Here is a 21,221-nt window from a genome sequence, read left to right on the forward strand (position 1 = left end):
GGGGCTCCCAGAGACCGGTCCCGTCCCCAACCAGCCGGGGCAGCCCAGGAAAAGCAGATGGAAGGCCCGCCCCCCCCCGCCCCGCCCTCAGCCACTTCCAGGGAGGACGGGAGGCAGGGGTGGGGGCCCAGGGGTTGGGGCCGCCCCACCCACAGCCCAGGGTTGGGGCAGGGGCCACATTGCCCCGAGCGGGGCGGTGCCCGTGGTGGGCCTGAGCTGGACTTGGCCGGACCCAGATGTGGGAAGGGTTAGGGTTAGGGTTAGGGTTAGCCCCGCCCACTCCTGGAGGTCACGCTGAGCCCTCCCCACCCCGGCCCTGCGGGCTGCCTGGCGGAGGACCGGTTTGGCCCACTCCTGGATTTTGTTCTGGCAGATGACTTTGCTTTCACGTTCTCGCGCCTTTCTCCCAGCCTCCCCCTCCTGCGGTCAGACCCACCAGGCCCCTCCAGCTGGGGTCCGACCTGGAGGCTTGCCCTGCGCCCTGCCCTCCCGCCTGGCACGACTCCTCTCGGAGGCCCCCGGCTCCTGGGCCCCAACCTGCTGGCCCCCGCAGGCGGCCCTGGCCCTGCCGCTCACACGGAGCCCTCTCCTCTTTGCTTCCTAAGCTCCCTGGGTGACGTCTTCATGCTGCCGCCTCCTCCAGGAAGCCCATCGTCACGCCTCCCCCTTGTGCTTCCTCCCCAGCACTGCCCCAGAAAGGGGGACACTCAGGGGGCCACAGAGATGCAGGAACCCACGGGCCGCCAGGCACCCGGAGACCCCTCGGGGCTCCGGCAAACCAGAGCCCCTCTGTCCCCACATGGCCCGGGCTGTCCACGGGCAGCCCTCTCCCACGCCCCTTGGGCCGGCTGCCCTGTCTCGCTGCCCAGGTGGGCCCTGGAGGACCGGCGGAGGGCGGGCCCCGGCCCGTGCCAGGTGTCCGCCTCCAGGCCTGCTCCGTGCCGCACAAACTTGTCTCCCAGGATTTTTCCACACGAAATGCATCTCCCAGGGAAGCAACCGGTCTGATGAGCTGGGCGTTCCCACTCCGCCTGGCGGGGTCCCCGGAGTCCTGTCCAGAGGCTGCCCGGCACGGCCGGGCCCGGGATGGAACCCAGGACAACGAGACCGGCAGCTGTGGCCTCTGGGGTCAGCCAAGGGCCTGGTGGGATCTGGACCACTGGCAGGGTAGGCCCCCGTCCCCTGCCCTGCCACCCCCACCTGCCCCGGGGACGCACCCCAGCCTTCACTGTTCAGGGGACCCCCCTTCCCCTCCAACCCCCCACAGACCCCTGATCCCCACCCTCCTCCTCAGTACTGACCTCACCCCAGTGCTGCCTCCTGGCCGGGATCCCTCCCTACCCCAGCTCTGCCTCCAGCCACCCGCCACCAAGGCACTGTCTTCAGGGGACCAGGGCTGAGGCGAATGCCTGGGGGACAGCCCCAAGCCCAGGGCCAGGGACCTGGTGGCATGTTAAAACACTCCGTCCCCACTCCGTCCCTCCTGGGCTTATCCCCAGGCCCCTAGTCCACCAGGGGCTTGTCCTGGATGCCAGGCCCAAGCAGAGGACCTCAGAGCACACCGTCCAGGTCCTGGGCTGCTCGAGGGCCATCTCCTGGGGACAGGTCCCGCTTGGCCTGGCCACCCCTCCCTGACCCTTCCCAGACTGCTGGGCCCCCATCCCAGTCGCTGTCCCCCCAGACTGCTGGGCCCCCATCTCAGCCCCTGTCCCCCCAGACTCCTGGGCCCCCATCCCAGCCCGTTCCCCCAGACTCCTGGGCCCCCATCCCACCCCCTGTCCCCCCCAGACTCCTGGGCCCCCATCCCACCCCCTGTCCCCCCCAGACTCCTGGGTCCCCATCCCACCCCCTGTCCCCCCAGACTCCTGGGTCCCCATCCCACCCCCTGTTCCCCCCAGACTCCTGGGCCCCCATCCCAGCCCCTGTCCTCCCAGAATCCTGGGCCCCCATCCCACCCCCTGTACCCCCAGACTCCTGGGCCCCCATCCCACCCCCTGTACCCCCAGACTCCTGGGCCCCCATCCCACCCCCTGTCCCCCCAGACTCCTGGGCCCCCATCCCAGCCCCTGTCCCCCCAGACTCCTGGGCCCCCATTCCATGCCCTGTCCCCCCAGACTCCTGGGCCCCCATCCCACCCCCTGTACCCCACAGACTGCTGGGTCCCCATCCCATGCCCTGTCCCCCCAGACTCCTGGGCCCCCATCCCACCCCCTGCCCCCCCAGACTCCTAGGCCCCCATCCCACCCCCTGTCCCCCCAGACTGCTGGGTCCCCATTCCACGCCCTGTCCCCCTAGACTCCTGGGCCTCCATATCAGCCCCTGTCCCCCAAGACTCCTGGGTCCCCATCCTACCCTCTGTGCCCCCAGACTCCTGGGCCTCCATATCAGCCCCTGTCCCCCAAGACTCCTGGGCCCCCATCCCACCCCCTGTCCCCCCAGACTCCTGGGCTTCTGTATCAGCCCCTGTCCCCCCAGACTCCTGGGCCCCCATCCCACCCCCTGTCCCCCCCAGACTCCTGGGTCCCCATCCCATCCCCTGTCCCCCCCAGACTCCTGGGCCCCCATCCCACCCCCTGTTCCCCCCAGACTCCTGGGCCCCCATCCCAGCCCCTGTCCTCCTAGAATCCTGGGCCTCCATCCCACCCCCTGTCCTCCCAGACTCCTGGGCCCCCATCCCACCCCCTGTCCCCCCAGACTCCTGGGCCCCCATCCCAGCCCCTATCCCCCCAGACTCCTGGGCCCCCATCCCATGCCCTGTCCCCCCAGACTCCTGGGCCCCCATCCCACCCCCTGCCCCCCCAGACTCCTAGGCCCCCATCCCACCCCCCTGTCCCCCCCAGACTGCTGGGTCCCCATCCCACGCCCTGTCCCCCTAGACTCCTGGGCCTCCATATCAGCCCCTGTCCCCCAAGACTCCTGGGCCCCCATCCTACCCCCTGTCCCCCCAGAGTCCTGGGCCCCCATCCCACCCCCTGTCCCCCCAGACTCCTGGGCCTCCGTATCAGCCCCTGTCCCCCCAGACTCCTGGGCCCCCACCCCACCCCCTGTCCCCCCAGAATCCTGGGCCCCCATCCCATCCCCTGTCCCCCACAGACTCCTGGGCCCCCATCCCACCTCCTGTCCCCCCAGACTCCTGGGCCCCCATCCCACTCCCTGTCCCCCCCAGACTCCTGGGCCCCCATCCTCCCCTGCCCACCCCCCCAGACTCCTGGGCTCTTCTCCGCACATCCCAGCTCCTGCCCCCAGCCTGGCAGGCACTGACATGAGTCCAGGCCCCTCTGAGTCAACCCCCTGGGGCCACCCCGCCTGCTGCCCTGACTCATGTGCTGGGAACGGCCTCCCACCCCAGGCCTGGGGGCTGGAGCCAGAATGCTGGGGTCCCAGGGGCCAGGAGGGTCCCGCTGGCCTCGCCCGGGCCTCGCAGTTGGGCTGTCTTGGAGGTTGCCTGGTCCCTTGGAGCTACCTAGAGCCCCAGACCCCTAGAGAGTGGGACACCTTCCCCTCAGACTGGGAGGTGTCAGGCCACAGGCTTCCCCAAAGGCACCCCAGCCACTCAGGGGGCTGGTCAGCCACTGGCACCCCAGCAGGCCCATCTGGCCCACCCCCACGCCGATGGGCCAGGTCTGCCTTTCACAGGCTGACAGCGAGGACCCAGGCCCCATGGCCCCGTCCCTGGACGCAGAAAGCGGCAGGAGGCCAGGCTGGGACCTAGGGCCATGTAGGGCCTGCTCTTCCGCCCAAACTCCACCTTAAGCAGGCGGCAGCCCCTCCCTCCCACCTGGCCCAGGTATCCCCGCCCCCAGCTGAGCTCAGGGCCAGGCCAGCGTCTGTCTCCGGGCTGGTTCTGGGTGCGGCCAGCCAGCAGGGACGTGGGGAGGGAACTCCGGGGACAGGGCCTCAAGGAACAAGACCAAAGATAGTTTAGGTTGGAGGCGGTGGAGGCGGCGCTGAGGCCCGGCCGGCACCCCCGCTGCCATGCAGGACGGTAACTTCCTGCTGTCCGCCCTGCAGCCCGAGGCCGGCGTGTGCTCCCTGGCCCTGCCCTCGGACCTGCAGCTGGATCGCCGGGGAGCAGAGGGGCCGGAGGCAGAGCGACTGCGGGCAGCCCGCGTCCAGGAGCAGGTCCGGGCCCGCCTTCTGCAGCTGGGCCAGCAGCCGCGGCACAATGGGGCCACCGAGGCGGAGGCTGAGGCAGCCAGAGGTAGGCCAGCGCCGCACGGTGCCAGGCGGGAGGGACGGCGGGGGCAGGCAGAGGAGGCCGCCCCAGGTTGGCAGTGCGAGGGGCAGAGGCCGCCGCGGTGGCGGGCGGCTCCGGGTTCAGCTCCTGACTCACCTAGGCCTCGCACTGAGTCACCCGCCCCGCCCCGCCCCGCCGGGCGGGGGGACCCAGGGGTGGGGCTGCCCCACCCCAGTGGGGACCCCTGGGTCCTCCAGGACGGAGCCTAGCTGGGACCCTCCTGTCCCTGCAGCCTCATCCCTCCCTGCGGGGAGCACTGGCGGGGGCGTGGGCACATGGCCGGCAGGACGGGCCCGGCCGTCTGCAAATGGCACGCACACACGGAGCGCAGGCTCCTGCTTGGTCTCCGTGACTCGGCACAGACCCTCAGACACCAGCCTCCTCCCCACGTGCCCCCCACACCCCACAGGAATGAGCAGGCCAGGAACGGGGCGGGGGGTGTCTCAGAAGTCCTGGAGGAGCGCCAAGGCCTGTCTGGACCAGGGCCTCCCTGCGGAATTGCAGGGGGAGGGCCCGGCTGGAGTGACCCAGATATTGTCCGTGGGAACGGCAGATGGAGGGGGCCCCTGAGAGCCAGCCAGACCCACCTGTGCAGGAGCCTTGGCCCTGCTGGGGGGGGGGGCGTTTGTGCCCGTGTGTGTCAAAGGATCACACAGACGTTCAGGGCAGTCATTCTAGAAATGTCACTTCCTCCCTTGCCAGGGCACAGCAACAGGGATTAAGGTTAGACAGTAAGGTGAACCTCCCAGAATGTCAGGGGCCCAGGCCCAGTTCACCGTGGTCCACGGGACATTTGGGGGACCTGCCTAGGACTGGCTGCAGCCACTTGCCGGGGAGAGGGGACGAGAGGGGCAGAGGGCTGGGGTGGCCCGGATCGCTGGGCCCTCCTCCCTGGGCCTCAGCCTTGCTGGCGACTAGACCGGGTGCCCAGGGGTCACAGGGTGGAGGAGGGTTAATTACCACCCTAGCCGGCCTGCCAATTAGGGGGAGGTGGATTATAATTTGGGGGTGGGGGTGAGGTCCCTGGGCAGAGGTGTGTCCCCCCAGGCTGGGCCTCACTAGCGTCAGAAGCCTCATTAACCAGGGTGGGTCTGGAGCTTGCTGGGGGGCTCACAGACCGCCTGGCTCCTGGGCAGAGTCGGGGGAGGGCCCAGGGCCCCTCGGGCAGGTCCTGGCCTGCGTCCAGCTCTCCTGGTGCACCCCTCTGTCCACTCGGCACCTGCCCACCTGTTCATCCAGCTGCCTGCTGGCCACCACCCATGTGACACTCACTCACCGCCCACTCTCCAATCCCTCTGTCCACCCACCTGTCTGCCCACTCACCTGTCTGTCCACTCGCCGTGGCGTCGGGCTGCTGTGGCTGCCCCGGGCTCATGGGTGCTCAGGGGGTGGGTGTGGCCCCTGCCTGGGCGCTGCCGTCAGGGCAGACTGGTCCAGGGAAGCAGTGTGTCCTTGGCCAGCATGCTGTCACTCCCCCGTGGCCATGGCACAGACCAGTCTGGGCATGAGAGGAGCTCCAAGAGGTCAGTGTAGGCCGGGGCAGGCCTGGCTGCCTTCCTGGAGGAGGGGGCTGGGTGCTGTGCCCTGGCAGGGATTGGAGAGCTGACAGAGGAGTCCCTGGCACGTCGCCCAGGCAGTCAGAATCCCAGCTGTTTCCCCCTGACCCCCGGAGGAGACAAGGCCAAGGCAGAGACGGGGAAGCCCACCTGGCTCTGGCCTGCCTGCCCGAGATCCAAGGCTGCCCCCGGGGTGGGGGCTTTGCTGTCTGGCCCAGAGGGCTACCACTGTCCCTGTCCACAGGCACGTTCAGGGGTCCGTACCACACCCTGCAGTCCGGCTTCAGCTCGCGGTCTCAGGGCCTGAGCGGGGACAAGACCTCGGTGAGTGAGGGGCCTGGCCGGAGCGGGCACAGTTGCAGCTCTGCGGGCCAGAGAGCGGGAGGCTCCGTGGTGAGGCTGGGGGCTGCAGGGTCAGAGCTGGGCGGGTGCAGGCGAGCCCCAGACACCCCCTCACTGCCCTCCCCACTCCCCCGACAGACCTACCGGCCCATCGCCAAGCCAGCCTACGGCCCGGCCTCCTGGTCCTCTCGCTCGGCGGTAGACCTGAGCAGCAGTCAGAGGCTGAGCTCTGCCCCCAACGGGGGCGGCGCCTTCGTGGCCATGGGGTACGGGGCCACCCAGCCCGCCCCGCACATGCCCGCCAGGCCCGTGTCCTTCCACGAGCGTGTGGGGGCCGGGAGCCGGGCCGACTATGACACCCTGTCGCTGCGCTCCCTGAGGCTGGGGGCCGGGGGCCTGGATGACCGCTACAGCGTGGTGTCCGAGCAGCTGGAGCCCGCGGCCGCCTCCAGCTACAGGGCTTTCGCCTACGAGCGCCAGGCCAGCTCCAGCTCCGGGCGGGCGGCCGGGCTAGACTGGCCCGAGGCCCCGGAGGGCCCCCCGTGCCGGACCATCCGTGCCCCTGCCATGCGGACCTTGCAGCGGTTCCAGAGCAGCCACCGAAGTCGCGGGGGGGCTGGGGCAGTGCCGCCGGGGGCCGTGCTGGAGCCTGTGGTCCGGGCACCGTCCGTGCGCAGCCTCAGCCTGGCTGACTCGGGCCACCTGCCGGACGTGCGTGGGCTGGACAGCTACTGCAGCCACCGCTCCCTGCAGAGGCTCAGCAGTGGGTGAGCAGCTGGGCTGGCACAGGGAGGGGCTTCTGCCACACTGGGGCCTGAACCCAAGGTTACCCTGACCCCTGACCCCTGACCCCTGGCTCTGCAGTTTTGATGACATTGACCTGCCCTCAGCGGTCAAGTACCTCATGGCTTCAGACCCCAACCTGCAGGTGCTGGGAGCAGCCTACATCCAGCACAAGTGCTACAGTGACGCGGCCGCCAAGAAGCAGGTGACTGGCCCCTGGCCACCCACACCCTCCCCTCGGTAGCCACCCTGCTAGCCCTCCTACCCCTCCCCGAGCTCTGGTCCCTGACCACCCCTTGCCAATCCCCAATGACTAGGAAGACCCCATCCTGTGCAGAGCCTCCTCGGCAGAAGATGGGCAGGAGGGTGCAATTTGCATACATCTGCATGCACCTGCATCATTTGCATATACATGCATATGCCTACATACATTAGCACGTCTGTAATATCTGTGCATGTCTCCACACACCCGGACGTGTCTGCAAACACCTGCATCTTCACACGTGTGTGCACCCCTGTGCCTGTGCCCGCAGGCCCGCAGCCTTCAGGCCATACCCAGGCTGGTGAAGCTCTTCAACCACGCCAACCAGGAGGTGCAGCGCCACGCCACAGGCGCCATGCGCAACCTCATCTATGACAACACAGACAACAAGCTGGCCCTGGTGGAGGAGAACGGGATATTCGAGCTGCTGCGGACTCTGCGGGAGCAGGACGATGAGCTGCGCAAGAACGTCACAGGTGCCACTTGTGCTCTCCGCCTGTCCCCCTCTGCCTGTCCCCCTCCGCCTGTCCCCTCCGCCTGTCCCCCTCCGCCTGTCCCCCTCTGCCTGTCCCCCTCCGCCTTTCCCCTTCCGCCTGTCCCCCTCTGCCTGTCCCCCTCCGCCTGTCCCCCTCTGCCTGTCCCCTTCCACCTGTCCCCCTCCGCCTGTCCCCCTCTGCCTGTCCCCTTCCGCCTGTCCCTCTCTGCCTGTCCCCTCTGCCTGTCCCCCTCCGCCTGTCCCCCTCCGCCTGTCCCCTTCTGCCTGTCCCCCTCCGCCTGTCCCCCTCCGCCTGTCCCCTTCTGCCTGTACCCCCTCTGCCTGTTCCCCTCCGCCTGTCCCCCTCCGCCTATCCGCCTTCCACCTGTCCCCTCTGGCCTGTCTGTGTCCCATGGTCTGCCTGCCCCACCCTTCTTCACCTGTCCCCTCCTCTGCTGTCCCCCTCCATCTGTCCCCCTCTGCCTGTCCCCTTCTCCACCTGTCCCTTCCTCCACTTGTCCCCTTCTCCGCCTGTCTCCCCTTCCACCTGTCCCCTCTGGCCTGGGGGACATGGTCTGCCTGCCCCACCCTTCACCTGTCCCCTCCTCTGCTGTCCCCCCTCCACCTGTCCCTTCCTCCACCTGTCCCCTCCTCCACCGTCCCACTCTGCCTGTCCCCCTCTGCCTGTCCCCCCTTCCACCTGTCGCCTCTGGCCTGTCTGTGTCCCATAGTCTGCCTGCCCCACCCTTCACCTGTCCCCTCCTATGCTGTCCCCCCTCCATCTGGCCCCTCCTATGCTGTCCCCCCTCCATCTGGCCCCTCCTCCACCCGGCCCCTCCTCCACCCGGCCCCTCCTCCACCTGGCCCCTCCTCCACCTGGCCGCTCTACCCCACAACGTCCCTTTGGCCTTTCTGTCCCTCTCTGCACTGGCTGTGTCCCTACCCCTGCTCCCCTTGGACTCTGTCTGCTGTGCATCCCTAGTGACTGTTCTGTGTCTCTTTGGAGCCTCTTCGACCCCCAGGCCCTCTCGTCCCCACGTGCTCTTTCCTGAGCGGTCCCATCCCTGTAGCCCACAAGCCACCCTCACATCTCCCCAGGGGGGTTCTTGGATAGAGCACAAACCCCGGGCCGGCCCTGGGGGAAGGGGAGCCTCCCCCCCACCGTCCCCAGAGAAACAGAGGCAGCCGGGGGTGACCCTGACGGCAGCCCGGCCCCACCTGCCCAGGCATTCTGTGGAACCTTTCATCCAGCGACCACCTGAAGGACCGGCTGGCCCGCGACACGCTGGAGCAGCTCACGGACCTGGTGCTGAGCCCTCTGTCGGGCGCCGGGGGCCCCCCCCTCATCCAACAGAACGCCTCTGAGGCTGAGATCTTCTACAACGCCACTGGCTTCCTCAGGTGCGCGGGTGGGTGGGAGAGGCTGTGCTGGGGGCTGAGAAGATGCGTCTTAATCTGAGGCCTGGATGACAGGTGCAGCCAGCGAGAGGGGCTGGGAGCAGGACACAGGCCAGAGGACGCACGGGCTGGAGCAGGATGGGGGACAGGCCAGGTGTGGCCACCAGGTGTGGCCACCAGGTGTGGTTGGGCGTCAGCAGACTTGGGGGGGCTGCAGGCTCAGGCTTCATTAAAGCTGGCACCTGATCTGACCTCTGTAGCTCCCCCACCGCAGGAGTGGGTTGGGGGATAGGTGGGCAGTGGGGCCAGGGGCAGGAGGCATGGTCGGGCACTGGGGGGCACCCCAGCCCTAGGTAAGGCCTGGGATGGGGGGCTCTGACCTGCCTCCGTCCCCAGGAACCTCAGCTCAGCCTCGCAGGCCACCCGCCAGAAGATGCGCGAGTGCCACGGGCTGGTGGACGCCCTGGTCACCTACATCAACCACGCCCTGGACGTGGGCAAGTGCGAGGACAAGGTGAGGGTGGCCCGCCCGGGGGCCCGGGTGCGCCAGGGGGCCCCTCTGACCGCCCGCCCTCCCTGCCTCCCCAGAGCGTGGAGAATGCCGTGTGCGTGCTTCGCAACCTGTCCTACCGCCTGTACGACGAGATGCCACCTTCCGCCCTGCAGCGGCTGGAGGGCCGAGGCCGCAGGGACATGGCGGGCGTGCCGCCCGGGGAGGTGGTGGGCTGCTTCACGCCGCAGAGCCGGCGGCTGCGGGAGGTGGGTTACCACCACCCCCTCCCCCCACCCCTCACCACTGTCACCCCCCACCCCTGCCACCCCCCTGTCACCCCCCACCCATGCCACCCCCACCCCTGCCACCCCCCACCCCTGCCACCCCCACCCCTGCCACCCCCACCCCCTCCCCCTGCCACCCCATCCCCCACCCCCACCCATGCCACCCCCCTCCCCCACCCCACCCCTGCCACCCCCCTCCCCACCCTCCACCCCTGCCACCCCCTCCCCCCACCCCCCACTCCCCACCACTGCCACCCCCCACCCCTGTCACCCCCACCCCCACACCTGCCACCCCCTCCCCACCCTCCACCCCTGCCACCCCCTCCCCCCACCCCTGCCACCCCCCACGCCCCACTACCCCCCACCCCTGCCACCCCCACCCCCCACCCCCCACTATCCCCCATCCCCCACCCCCACTATCCCCCACCCCCCACCCTGGCCTGGGCGGGTGGTGGGCAGGGGTGTCCGGCCACTGGCCCGCTGACTGCGGTGCCCTCCTCCCGAGCAGCTGCCCCTGACGGCCGACGCCCTCACCTTCGCGGAGGTGTCCAAGGACCCCAAGGGCCTGGAGTGGCTGTGGAGCCCCCAGATCGTGGGGCTGTACAACCGGCTGCTGCAGCGCTGTGAGCTCAACCGCCACACCACGGAGGCCGCGGCCGGGGCGCTGCAGAACATCACCGCCGGAGACCGCAGGGTGGGCCGGGGCGGGGCCGGGGCCGGGGCCGGGAGGCAGAGCCTGTGCCAGGGGTCGCAGTCTGGCAGGGAGGGGGCGTCTGAGGTCAGCGCCTGGCGAAGTGTCTTGGGGCCATGTGCGGCCTGGGGCTCCCCGCGGGGGGTCCGGGGAGGCTCCCGATCCCGGTCACCAAGCAGGGACCCCTCGGTGGCAGCAGGAGGCAGAGAAGCGGTTGCGCCCCGGACCTCCGCTGGACCTGAGGGTGGGGGCCTTCTGCTCACACCCCGTCCCCCACCCCGCAGTGGGCCGGCGTGCTGAGCCGCCTGGCCCTGGAGCAGGAGCGCATCCTGAACCCCCTGCTGGACCGTGTGCGGACCGCAGACCACCACCAGCTGCGCTCGCTGACTGGCCTCATCCGAAACCTGTCCCGGAACGCCAGGAACAAGGACGAGATGTGTGAGTCGGGCCTCCCGCCCAGCTGGGCGTCCACCCGGGCCTGGCCTTCTCCCCGTTTGCTGCCTCCCCCGCTGGGCGCGGTGCACAGGCTCGCCAGCTCCCCCGGGGAGGCGGGGGGCCCAGGTGCGAGGTGGCCAGGCGTGGGGGTGAGGACTGACCTCCCGACCTGCCCGCAGCCACGAAGGTCGTGAGCCACCTGATCGAGAAGCTCCCTGGCAGCGTGGGCGAGAAGTCGCCCCCAGCTGACGTGCTGGTGAACATCATTGCTGTGCTCAACAACCTGGTGGTGGCCAGCCCCATCGCTGCCCGGGACCTGCTCTACTTCGACGGGCTGCGGAAGCTCATCTTCATCAAGAAGAAGCGGGACAGGTGAGGCGGACCTGACCCTGCGACCTTGCTACCCTGCGGCAGCCTGGAGGGGCTCTCTGGCCCTCCCAGGCTTCTGGCCATGTGTGTCACCTCCTGACTCCCCCACCCCCAGCCCCGACAGCGAGAAGTCCTCCCGGGCGGCCTCCAGCCTCTTGGCCAACCTGTGGCAGTACAACAAGCTCCACCGCGACTTCCGGGCGGTAGGTTCCTAGAGCCCAGGGCAAGCGGGGCCGTGGGGTGTGGGCCCTGAGTACGCGGCACGGGAGGGGGCCCACGTCAGGGAGGACCGTGGAAACCCACGTGGAGCAGGAGGCCCGGGAAGAGGGTAGTGGGAGGTGGAGACCAGGGACCCGGGAGCGAGGGGTCCGTGCCACGCCAGGCACGCTGGGGCAGACAGCGGGCAGAGGGAGGGCAGGCGCGCACCCTGACTCCCGGCCCCCCACCGCAGAAGGGCTATCGGAAGGAGGACTTCCTGGGCCCGTAGGCGAGACCTCCCGGAGGAGGAGAAGGTGGTGATATGGCCCAGCCTCCGAGGGACAGGCTCAGCTCCGGCCTCGCCAGCCTGGCCTGGAGGAGAAGGCTGACGCCCAAGGGGCTTCTTACAGGGCCCTGTGCAACTTGAGAGGCCTAGGCCACCAGGAGGGGTGGGGCTCACAGCGGGGGACTTGGCTTCTGCAGGGCAGGGGTTGGGGCAGGGCTGAGGCAGCTTGGGTGCGTGGGGCGGAGGTGGGGCCAGCTGCGGCCTGGCAGCACCACAGGGCAGCCGGCCCTGAAATAAAGATGGCAATGAACACATCCACTGGCCCACACACTTCCACAGTGGCCCCACCTGGCTGGCTGGTCCTGGGACTCACGGTGTCCACAAGCACACCCACCTGCCCCAAGGACACTCACGGCCTGAGCTCACACACGAGCCTGCCGAGGTCTGAGGACGCAGGACAGGGGTGGAGCGTGCAGCAGAGGGGCGCTGGCCCTGCAGGGCGGAGAGGGTCGAGGGGCAGCAGGGACAGCCTCGGGGCACCACAGGCACGGCTGCAGCAGAGCTGGGGGCCTGCTGAGTGGAGCGGCTGGAAGCGGGGCTGCCTCATACAGTGCACTCATGTGGTAACTGCACACAACACCCTTGCTGCCTGCCAGGGGCCAGCACCAGGGGACTCAGGTCTGCCCCTGTGCCTGGCCAGGGACTCCCACGCTGGCCACTGAGGCTCTGGGACCCCAAGCCTATCCCCACCTACCTTACCCAGAGCCAGGCCATTTGGTTGTGAAGCCACTGTTGCTATCGTTATAACAAAAAGCTTTTGCAAAGCTCAGAAGTTGAGGGCAGATGTGGACACCCCTCCAGGACGTGTCCAGATTGGAGGGAGACTGGGGACGTCACACCCCCAAGCAGGGGCCAGGCAGGGAGACTGGAGGCCCTGAGCTGCTCAGGACGGTGGATGGGCAGACGTGGTGACTGGCCGGCACGGTGGATGAGAAGGGGTGTGGAGAGCCCAGAGGCCAGCCAAGGGGAGGCTGAGGGGGCTCCGCCCAGGACAGCACAGGCCCCTTCCGCCCCAGGAGAGGATAGCAAGGCCCAGGCAGAGTCCAAAAAACAACTTTATTTTCTGGCATTAGGAGGAAGCTCGGTTCAGACCCCTCCCCTGAGGGTCCAGGCTTACAGGGTCCAGGATGGGGTCCTGGTCCTGCCTGTTGCAGAAACGACCCGCCTGCCTCTGCCCCCAGATGTCCCTGGTGATCCTGCACGCGGGGGTGGGGTGGGGGCTACACGTCATCTTCAGACACCAGGCAGTAGAAGTCCGTGCGGGCGCTGTAGTTTCGGGAGCCGAGGTCCGAGACGTCCACTTCACTGCCCGGGCCCTCTCCCAGCGAGACCCCACCTGCGTGCGGTGGAGCTGACGGCTCCCCAAAGACGGGCCCTCGGACACCTGGGGAGGGGATATGGCCACACCTGAGGCTGGGCTGTCCACAGTCTGCCTTCCCTGGAGCCACTGCCCTGGGGTCAGTCCCTGCTCACGCCCGCCATGGGGCCACTCGAGGTTCAGAAAGTCTCCGGGCAGGCCTTGGGCCTGAGCACCTCCAGGGGAGAGGCAGCGAGGGCTTCTGGGGGGCATCAAGCCCGTCCCTGGGCTGCAGGGTGCTCAATGCTGGGAGCATGTCCCTTTCTGGGCCCTCTGCTCTGTGGCTACCCATCCACCCCAGGCTGAGCTGCTCGGGTCAGGAGCGGGCTGGGTGGGCTTACCCAGGTCCCCCTCAGGGTCAGGATCCAGCTCTGGGTCTAAGGTCCGGCCCCCTGGGACGCGGCCTCGAACAATCAGCATAGGATCCTTGTCGTCCTGCCCCCGTGTCTGGGGGTCTCCCTCCACCGGCCTGTAGTGCACCTTCCGCGGCAGGGCCAGCTGCAGCTCTTTCCAGAAGTCGGAGGAAGGCGTCTGGGGGCCAGGGTGGGGCCATTTGCATGTGAACACACGGGAGGGGGGGGGCGCAAATGGAGGCCCCTGGAGCACCCCCTGCAGCGGACCCACGGTTCCCACCCGCGCTCCGCCCGCTCTCTCCTCTGGGGCAGGCCACGGAACCTCCCTCAGAGCCCACTCACAAAGCCCCCATCCCCAGGGCGCCCGCCGCCCCCGCGCCCTCCCGCACCCCAGCCCCCGCCCTGGCCCGCCCGAGCCCGCACCACGGAGCCGGGCCTCCAGAGCAGCAAGGTCACCAGGTGGCGGTGCTGGCGCAGCAGGCGGAGCGCGGGGTGCGCGGGGTCGCGCCTCTGGCCCTCGAAGGTGATGAAGATGGGTTTGCGCGTGAGCTCCAGCAGCCGGCACAGGCCCTCCCTGCGGGGCGGGACCGTCAGCGCGGGCGTGGCTGGGGCCCGCCCAACCCCGCGCGGGACCCACCGGAAGCTGTGGCTGCACCAGGCCCGGCCCAGGAAGGCGTCCGAAAGCACCACGATGAGGCGGCGGCAGCGGCTCAGGTTCACCAGGAGGTCGGCCGAGGGCTCTGCGGGAAGCGGGCGTCAGAAGGGCCCGCGCGGAGAGGGCGCCGGAAGCTACGGGCTGGACCGGGCCCCGAGCGGCGGGGCGGGGCCTGCAGGTGGGCGGGGCGGGGCCTGCAGGTGGGCGGGGTGGGGCCGGCGGGGAGGGGCCTGCAGGTGGCCGGGGCGGGGCGGTGCCGGCAGGGAGGGGCCTGCAGGTGGCCGGGGCGGGGCCTGCAGGTGGGCGGGGTGGGGCCGGCGGGGAGGGGCCTGCAGGTGGGCGGGGTGGGACCGGCAGGGAGGGGCCTGCAGGTGGGCGGGGAGGGGCCTGCAGGTGGGCGGGGTGGGACCTGCAGGTGGGCGGGGTGGGACCGGCAGGGAGGGACCTGTAGATGGCCGGGGCGGGGCGGTGCTGGCGGGGAGGGGCCTGCAGGTGGCCGGGACGGGGCGGTGCCGGCGGGGAGGGACCTGCAGGTGGCCGGGGTGGGGCCATACCTGCGCGGGGCAGCAGGTCGCGGTCGTCCAGGAAGAGCTTGTAGCCCCGGCGCCGCTCCAGCTGCGGCTTCAGGATGAAGTTCACGAACTTGCGGTCCTCAGGGCAGTCGCTGTAGGAGACGTAGGCGTCGTAGAGCTTCCCGTCTGCGGACGGCGGCCAGTCAGCGCGGCCGCCCCCGGGCCCCCAGCGTCTGGGCTCCCCTAGCCCTCTGCCATGGGTGCGCCCCTGCCGCCGACTCTAACCCCTCCCGTTCCACCGACCGGGCCCTGCGCCCTCGTGCGCCCACGGAGCCCTCCAGGGGTGAAGTCGCCCCGCCCTGCCCCGCTTCTCCCCCACGCAGAACTGAGCCCGCCTGGCCCACCCGCCTGGCCCTCCCGCCGGCGGGCCCCGCGCACCGTTCATCTCCACCTCCCCGTGCGTGTCTTGATACCAGAGCAGCACGTTCAGGCGGCACTTGACGTAGATCAACGTGGCCAGCAGCAGCGCCAGCAGGACCAGGAGGGAGGCCAGCACTGCCGCCAGGTGGCCTGCCGGGCCTGTGGGCGGGTCGCCTGAGCACTGCCCCCAGCACCCTCCACCCCCAGGTCCCCCCCACTCTCTGCCCAGGGCACCCCCATCACCAGCTCTGCGCAGAATGAAGGGGGAGGAGCTGGCGTTCTGGATGGAACAGGTGAAGGCCCCGTAGTCCTCGGCACCGGTCAAGTTGACCCCCAGAACACTGGAGACGAGCATCTCGGACACGTTAGGCTTGACCCTGGGGATACCAAGCCCCACCCTCTCACCTGGGGCTTTAGAGCATCCGTGGACACCCCAGAGCCTCACCTGTGGGGACTCACCCAGAGAAGCCACTGATTTGGGCTTCCTGGGTGGTTCTTGGGCCATAAGCTAAGAGAAGTGACCAGAACCTGGAGGGGATGTGGGTCTGCTTCTGGACAGTCACCCCAGGCCCGGGCGTGGGGCCTGCAGGTCTTCTGATCTGGGTTTGGCTGATGTTCATTCAGGCTCTAGGACTCGGCTGACACCCACAGCCCTGGGGAGTCTCAGGTGCCACACAGACCCCAAGGTCTGTCCCCGGGGTCACCAACTCTCCCCACCTGTGTCCACAGCAGCACTCCGGCCAGTCACTACCCAGCCCATGGCCAGGTGCTTCTAGACCAGGTGTGCATCAGGCTGCTGGCTATGGTCTGTCCAGATGGTCCCTCTAACCCTGGACACCCCGGTCTCTTACCAGGAGTACCCGTGGAGGCTGTAGTGGCTTCCATTGCCCAGGGGGAGCCCGTCTTTCAGCCACTGGACTGAAGGCAGGGGGCAGCGAGGCCCAGAGACCACCCGAGCCGTGCAGTTCAGAGCAACAGCACTGCCCAGGCCAGGCCCCAGGACCTGGTCTTCAGTGGGGGAGAGGAAGTCAGGGGCCCCATCACAGACACCTGAAGAAAGAAGACACAGCAGGTCAGCATGCCAGGATGCCAGACCCTGCCCATCCCAGAGAGTCTGTGGTGCAGGAAGAAGCAAGGTGGCGAGTCACGTGTGTGGCCTGGTGGTCACACCATGGCTATCATGAGTACCATGGGCGAGGGCCCAGCACTTGGCACGTCTTCCCCCAGTGGTGGTCAGACCTTGCATGTGCTGCTTGCCCTGCCTGTGCCTGCCCTGTGCTCAGAGGGGACACCTGTTTGGGAGGGGACAGTGTCCAGGGTCACAGTCAGGCTGACTGAGCCCCACCACACAGGGCCCATCCGGCTGCTGGTTCACCCAGGACATGCATCCAGCCCCCCGTTTCCCATGTGTACCTGTTGCCCACCTTAGAGGAGAGCCAGGCCCTGTACCTTCAGCCCACCTGGCTCTGCTAGGGGAGCTGCAGGGAGTGTGGACACATGTGGGTTTGGGGGCTCAGGTGCCAGCAGAGCTGGAACCTTGGGCTCGGGGGCCCTCTGCTCCTGGCCACACGCAAGCCCTCCCCACCTCCCTGAGGCCTGAACATCTCATCTTTGCACCAGGGTGGTGAGCCCTAGTGGAGTAGACCACCCTCTTCTTGGTAGATTGTGGTCTCCTACCAGCCTCCATCCAATCCCGGTGGCCCACCAGTGCCCACTCCTGGCATTTCCTGGGCCTTACGGACCCCCATGAGCTTGGTCTGGAGGCCTTGGGCATGAGAGGGCTCGGGGCCCACCCACACCGCTGGCCCTGGGTTCAGGACTAAGGGCACAGAGGAGGGCTGAGCAGAGGCCTTTGTACCTCCGGCACACAGCCAAGCAGAGAGCCTGGGTGAGAGCAGGGAGCGAGGTGCGGGCAGCCTGGGGGACAGGAGGTGGGAGTGGGACTCGCACCTGTCCCTCCCTCTCTGACCTGCCTACCTGCCATGGCTCTGGCTGGGGTGTCCTCACGGCGGGCTGAGCACTGGTGCCACGCCCAGCTCCACGGGGCTCCTTGGCAGAGCAGACTGGGCCACCAAGGGCTGGCAGCACTCCTCTCTGTCCTTGTGGTCGGTTGGACGGGGCACCTGGATGGGTCAGAGGCTGCCGCCATCCCCAGGGAACAAGTTAAACAGGAACAGAGTGAGTTAACTAGTAACCATCGGCCACAAGCAGCACTGGCCCTGCGTCAGGTACCACTCTACCAGCCTCATGGCTGCCAGCAGGGCTCCCACTTGCCAGCTTGGGGTTGCTCTGAGTTCCTTACACAGGGCCAGAATAGGGACCACCTCATGTGGCTCGGGGACACAGGACAACCTCCACCCCAGGGCCACCATGATGGCCAGGGGCACAGTGGACATGCACCAGGGGGACCCATCCCACCAGGCAGCCGTTGGCTTCATTCCTGGCAGTCTCCTGCAGCAGGGCTGCCACACACACAGGTGGGTGCTGCAGTATCCATGACAACCAGGCCCTGGGGGGCCAGGGGTGAGCAATGTGTCCCCCACAGCAGGGCAGGTGCCCAGCCGCCTGGCTCTGGCCCACACTTGCTCCCAGCTGTGGGCTTTTGTTCCGGGTGCGGTCAGGAGTGCGAACATGCACGCACATGCAGGACACCCGCAGACACCCCGGGCTCAGCTGTGCCCTGAGGTCCTGGAGGCAGGAGGGACCAGTGGGGCCAGGCTGAGGCAAAGGCCAGACTGAAGGGTCTCACAGCCACCCCTTCTTCTGGGTCCCAATCCCATGCCCTCTCCATGGCCTGGCTTGTCTTTCCCAAACCCAGAGACCTTGTCCACATTGTCCTGTCCAGCTCTCCATGGGAAGCCCCTGCCCCACCCAGAGGTGACGCTTCTCCTATGCAGGGTCCGGGACCATTCCCAGCCATGTCCCTCGTGACTCACAGAGCTCTGCAGCAATGTGGCTGCAAGGAGGAGGTGCCCTGGGCCCTGGGGGTCCCCTCCCCCCTGGGCACCCCAGGCTCACCCCCCCCCGTTTCTCCAACAGGCATTGCATGAGTGCCTCTGACCATCCCTGCTGCATGGACACACTGGGAGTGGGGCACAAGGATTGGGCCCCAGGCTTTGTGACCCGGCTCCCTGGGATGTCTCCACCTCTAAGGCCCCAGAGACTTTGACAGGGAAAACCCTCTTAGTTTGCCCCGACCCTGTTCCTTCTGCAGAACCATGAGGCACAGCCAGAGCCTCAGGTTTGGCTGGGTCACAACTTCCAGGGGAACTGATAGAGCCTGAGGTGTGTTCCCTGGGGCATGGGCAAGGGGTCCTTGCAGAAGCCCTTTGGGGTGGCAGACAGTCCCAGGAAAGTCCTTGAAGCAGGAGAACTGCCCACTTAGGGACTGTCAGAGACACTCCCCAGTGCAGCCAACTCTCACAGCATGCCCAGCAGGTCCCAGGCGTCCCCTGCAGTGGCCGCTCAACCTCCCCCAGCTCAGACCTCGCACCCCTGCCAAGGCAGCCTCAGACTCTTCTTTCTGGAATTTGATGCCACAGTGCTAGGATATGAGTATGGCAAGCACCAGGTACCCTCCCCTGCACACCCTCTCCTGCATCCTCTCTCCTGCACAGCCTCCCTGCACCCTCTCCTTGCACCCTCTCCCTGCACACCCTCCCCTGCATACCCCTACACACAGCCCTCTGGCCCGTGCACACCTGCACTGAGGTCCACGCTCAGCCCATGTGTGCTCTCGCAGGCTCCCACATGACACACTTCCTACCACCTCCCATTAGCACCTGGTGTGCCTCCTGGGCACACAGGACACTTGGAACTCCTCTCGAAAAGTGCAGGGCCGCAAGCACCCTGCAGCCCACATGCTGTATCTCACACCCACCCCTGGCCACCAGTGCCACACTGGCAGCCTCCCGCTGCCCTCACTCTCTCTCACACACACACGCACACACACGTGTGCGTGTGCCCCGTGTGCTACAGGCCTCCCCTCACCACACCCGGCTCTAAGGATAGGCCCTGACACAGGCTCACTCAGAGCAGCAGAGAGGGCAGAGTCACCTGGTTCCAGCTCTTTCCTCCTGGGGAGAGACGGCGGTCACGGATGTGCATTTGGGAGCAAACTCTCCCCTCGGAGGGGCCCCGGGGCGTCCACAGCACCACGGCTGCCCAGCATCCACTACCAAGCACAGTGAGGACCTGGCTTTTGTTTATGTGTATTTTAATCAGAACTTTCCCCCGTAGCTTCCTGGCCTTGCAGTCACATCCTCTCCTCAACCTAAACCCCACCCAGGCACCCACCCCTTCCCCGGCGGGCGGGCGGGCAGTTGGTGGTTCTCGCCCCGCCTGCCCCGGCTCTTCCTGTAGCTCTGAGTCAGGCAGCTCCTTCCTCTGCGGCCCACCCAGCCCACCAGGCACCGCACTTTCCTCTGTTCAGTGTGTGTGTGGGTGCTCAGAGAGGCAGGGGCTGGGGTGATGTGGGAGGGTCCTGCACACACACACACACACACACACACACACACACACACACACACACACACACACACGGAGGACCAGCGGCAGTGCAACCTGCCTCCTGGACACCCCCATGACGCCACACTCAACATTCAGGAGGGCTGGGTGCGGTGGCTCATGCCTGTAATCCTAGCACTCTGGGAGGCCGAGGCAGGCGGATTGCTCAAGGTCAGGAGTTCTAAACCAGCCTGAGCAAGAGTGAGACCCCCGTCTCTACTATAAATAGAAACAAATTAATTGGCCAACTAATACATATGAAAAAAATTAGCCGGGCATGGTGGCATGTGCCTGTAGTCCCAGCTACTCGGGAGGCTGAGGCAGAAGGATCGCTTGAGCCCAGGAGTTTTAGGTTGCTGTGAGCGAGGCTGACACCACGGCACTCACTCTAGCCTGGGCAACAAAGCGAGACTCTGTCTCAAAAAACCAAACAAAAAAACATTCAGGAGGGGAGGGGTCATCCAGGTCCCTCCAGGCCTAAGAGAGCACCCCTGACCTTCGGGGGATGGGGGGAAGGTTCAGAAATTCCCAGCTCATAATGGGGCCTCAAGAGGCCTCTGCCCTCTGTCCATCTCCCAAGCGTGTCTCCCAGGTGGGCCAGTGGCTGCAGGGAGCCGTGGCATCTCGTGCACCCTAGCTCCAGGCTGGGTGGGCTGGGGTGGGAGGGCAGTGCCCTGTTCCAGGTAAGGGAGCAAACCCAGGAGGCCATGGCAGAGGCTCTGAGCAAGGTGAGGGGCAGCTGGCATCTCCTGTTGTCACAGTGACCCCCCACACACCCCAGATTGACTTGGGGCCAGTATTGCCCATAGACTAGGACAGGGGTCCCCTTCAGTCCCTGGCACTGTCCTCACCTGCACAGGAGCAGGGACTGGTCCTGGAGGGGTGCCCTCTATCCTCCCTGCTCAGCAGAAGAGTGGCTTCCCCATAGCCTTACCTCACCGCCCAGTCCTGCTCAGACAGACCCTCCTGTGGCCTGGCACCCAATGTTAGGCAAAGGTGCACCTCGGGCTCAGGGTGGGAAAGAGCTGGAAGGGACAGCACCCCTCCCAAACGGGCCTCAGCTCCCTCGGCACACTTTGGGGGTGCCCCAGCGGGCCCTCCTGAGCGCCGATGCACCTCCCCAAGGGGTAGTGCAGTGTTCCCCCACACTGCAGGTCGGGAAGCTGAGGCACAGCTCCGAAGGAAGCCCACAGGCAGGTCCTCCAGCCAGAGGCCCCGCCCCCAACCCGCCTCCCCATCCCTGGAGCCGGCGCCAACCCTCCGCTCTGCGGGCTAGGCTGTGCCCCCATCTCTCCAGGCTGGCATGACGGGACTTGACGCCCCTCTCCTTCCCTCCCTGGGATAGCGGCCCCCGCCACGTCCTACCCCTCCCCCTACCATGTCCACTCCCTAGGGCGACCGGAATCTGCGTCCAGGCCTGTCCCCTAGGTCACCCTGCACTGCCCGCCACACTCTGTCGTTCCTAGAAAGCGCCAGCTCCTCCTGCTCTCAGGCTCTGCACTGGCTGCGCGCCGGGGAGAGCCTCCCGGACGGCCCGGCCCCCGACCAG

At 67.8% G+C, this 21,221-nt stretch overlaps 2 protein-coding genes across 2 annotated transcripts; one reads left to right on the forward strand and one right to left on the reverse strand.

Moving 5' to 3' along the window:
• The first annotated feature begins 948 nt into the window (after window positions 1–948).
• On the forward strand, window positions 949–12,123 carry PKP3 (plakophilin 3). Its single transcript, XM_012769570.2, has 14 exons — window positions 949–1,167; window positions 4,012–4,201; window positions 6,038–6,117; window positions 6,274–6,902; window positions 7,000–7,123; window positions 7,452–7,656; window positions 8,882–9,056; window positions 9,450–9,567; window positions 9,642–9,812; window positions 10,339–10,524; window positions 10,806–10,959; window positions 11,136–11,328; window positions 11,441–11,528; window positions 11,777–12,123. Exons 1-14 carry the CDS (start codon window positions 1,087–1,089, stop codon window positions 11,810–11,812), a joined length of 2,430 nt encoding a protein of 809 aa, XP_012625024.2. The 5' UTR covers window positions 949–1,086; the 3' UTR covers window positions 11,813–12,123.
• Window positions 12,124–12,906: 783 nt separating this feature from the next.
• On the reverse strand, window positions 12,907–19,454 carry SIGIRR (single Ig and TIR domain containing). The gene is made up of 10 exons (XM_012769568.3): window positions 19,223–19,454; window positions 17,144–17,305; window positions 16,018–16,216; window positions 15,410–15,543; window positions 15,185–15,325; window positions 14,789–14,932; window positions 14,217–14,319; window positions 14,003–14,153; window positions 13,568–13,757; window positions 12,907–13,253 (listed from the first exon to the last, which is right to left on the reverse strand). The coding sequence occupies exons 2-10, from the start codon at window positions 17,148–17,150 to the stop codon at window positions 13,090–13,092; spliced, it is 1,233 nt and encodes a 410-aa protein (XP_012625022.1). The 5' UTR covers window positions 17,151–17,305; window positions 19,223–19,454; the 3' UTR covers window positions 12,907–13,089.
• Between the last annotated feature and the right edge of the window lie 1,767 nt (window positions 19,455–21,221).

This window comes from Microcebus murinus, chromosome 4 (genome assembly GCF_040939455.1).
Source record: "Microcebus murinus isolate Inina chromosome 4, M.murinus_Inina_mat1.0, whole genome shotgun sequence".
NCBI lineage: Eukaryota > Metazoa > Chordata > Mammalia > Primates > Cheirogaleidae > Microcebus > Microcebus murinus.

What these genes read in the sequence shown, in the direction of transcription:
- PKP3 (XM_012769570.2), top strand. Translation starts at nt 1,087, where the DNA reads ATGGAACCCAGGACAACGAGACCGGCAGCTGTGGCCTCTGGGGTCAGC. An exon ending in TGGGCAAGTGCGAGGACAAG is followed by an intron (nt 9,568 to 9,641) that starts GTGAGGGTGGCC and finishes CTGCCTCCCCAG; the next exon opens with AGCGTGGAGAATGCCGTGTG. An exon ending in TCACCGCCGGAGACCGCAGG is followed by an intron (nt 10,525 to 10,805) that starts GTGGGCCGGGGC and finishes CCCACCCCGCAG; the next exon opens with TGGGCCGGCGTGCTGAGCCG.
- SIGIRR (XM_012769568.3), bottom strand. An exon ending in CGACCTGCTGCCCCGCGCAG is followed by an intron (nt 14,320 to 14,788) that starts GTATGGCCCCAC and finishes CGCTTCCCGCAG; the next exon opens with AGCCCTCGGCCGACCTCCTG. An exon ending in TCTGGAGGCCCGGCTCCGTG is followed by an intron (nt 13,758 to 14,002) that starts GTGCGGGCTCGG and finishes CCTGGCCCCCAG; the next exon opens with ACGCCTTCCTCCGACTTCTG.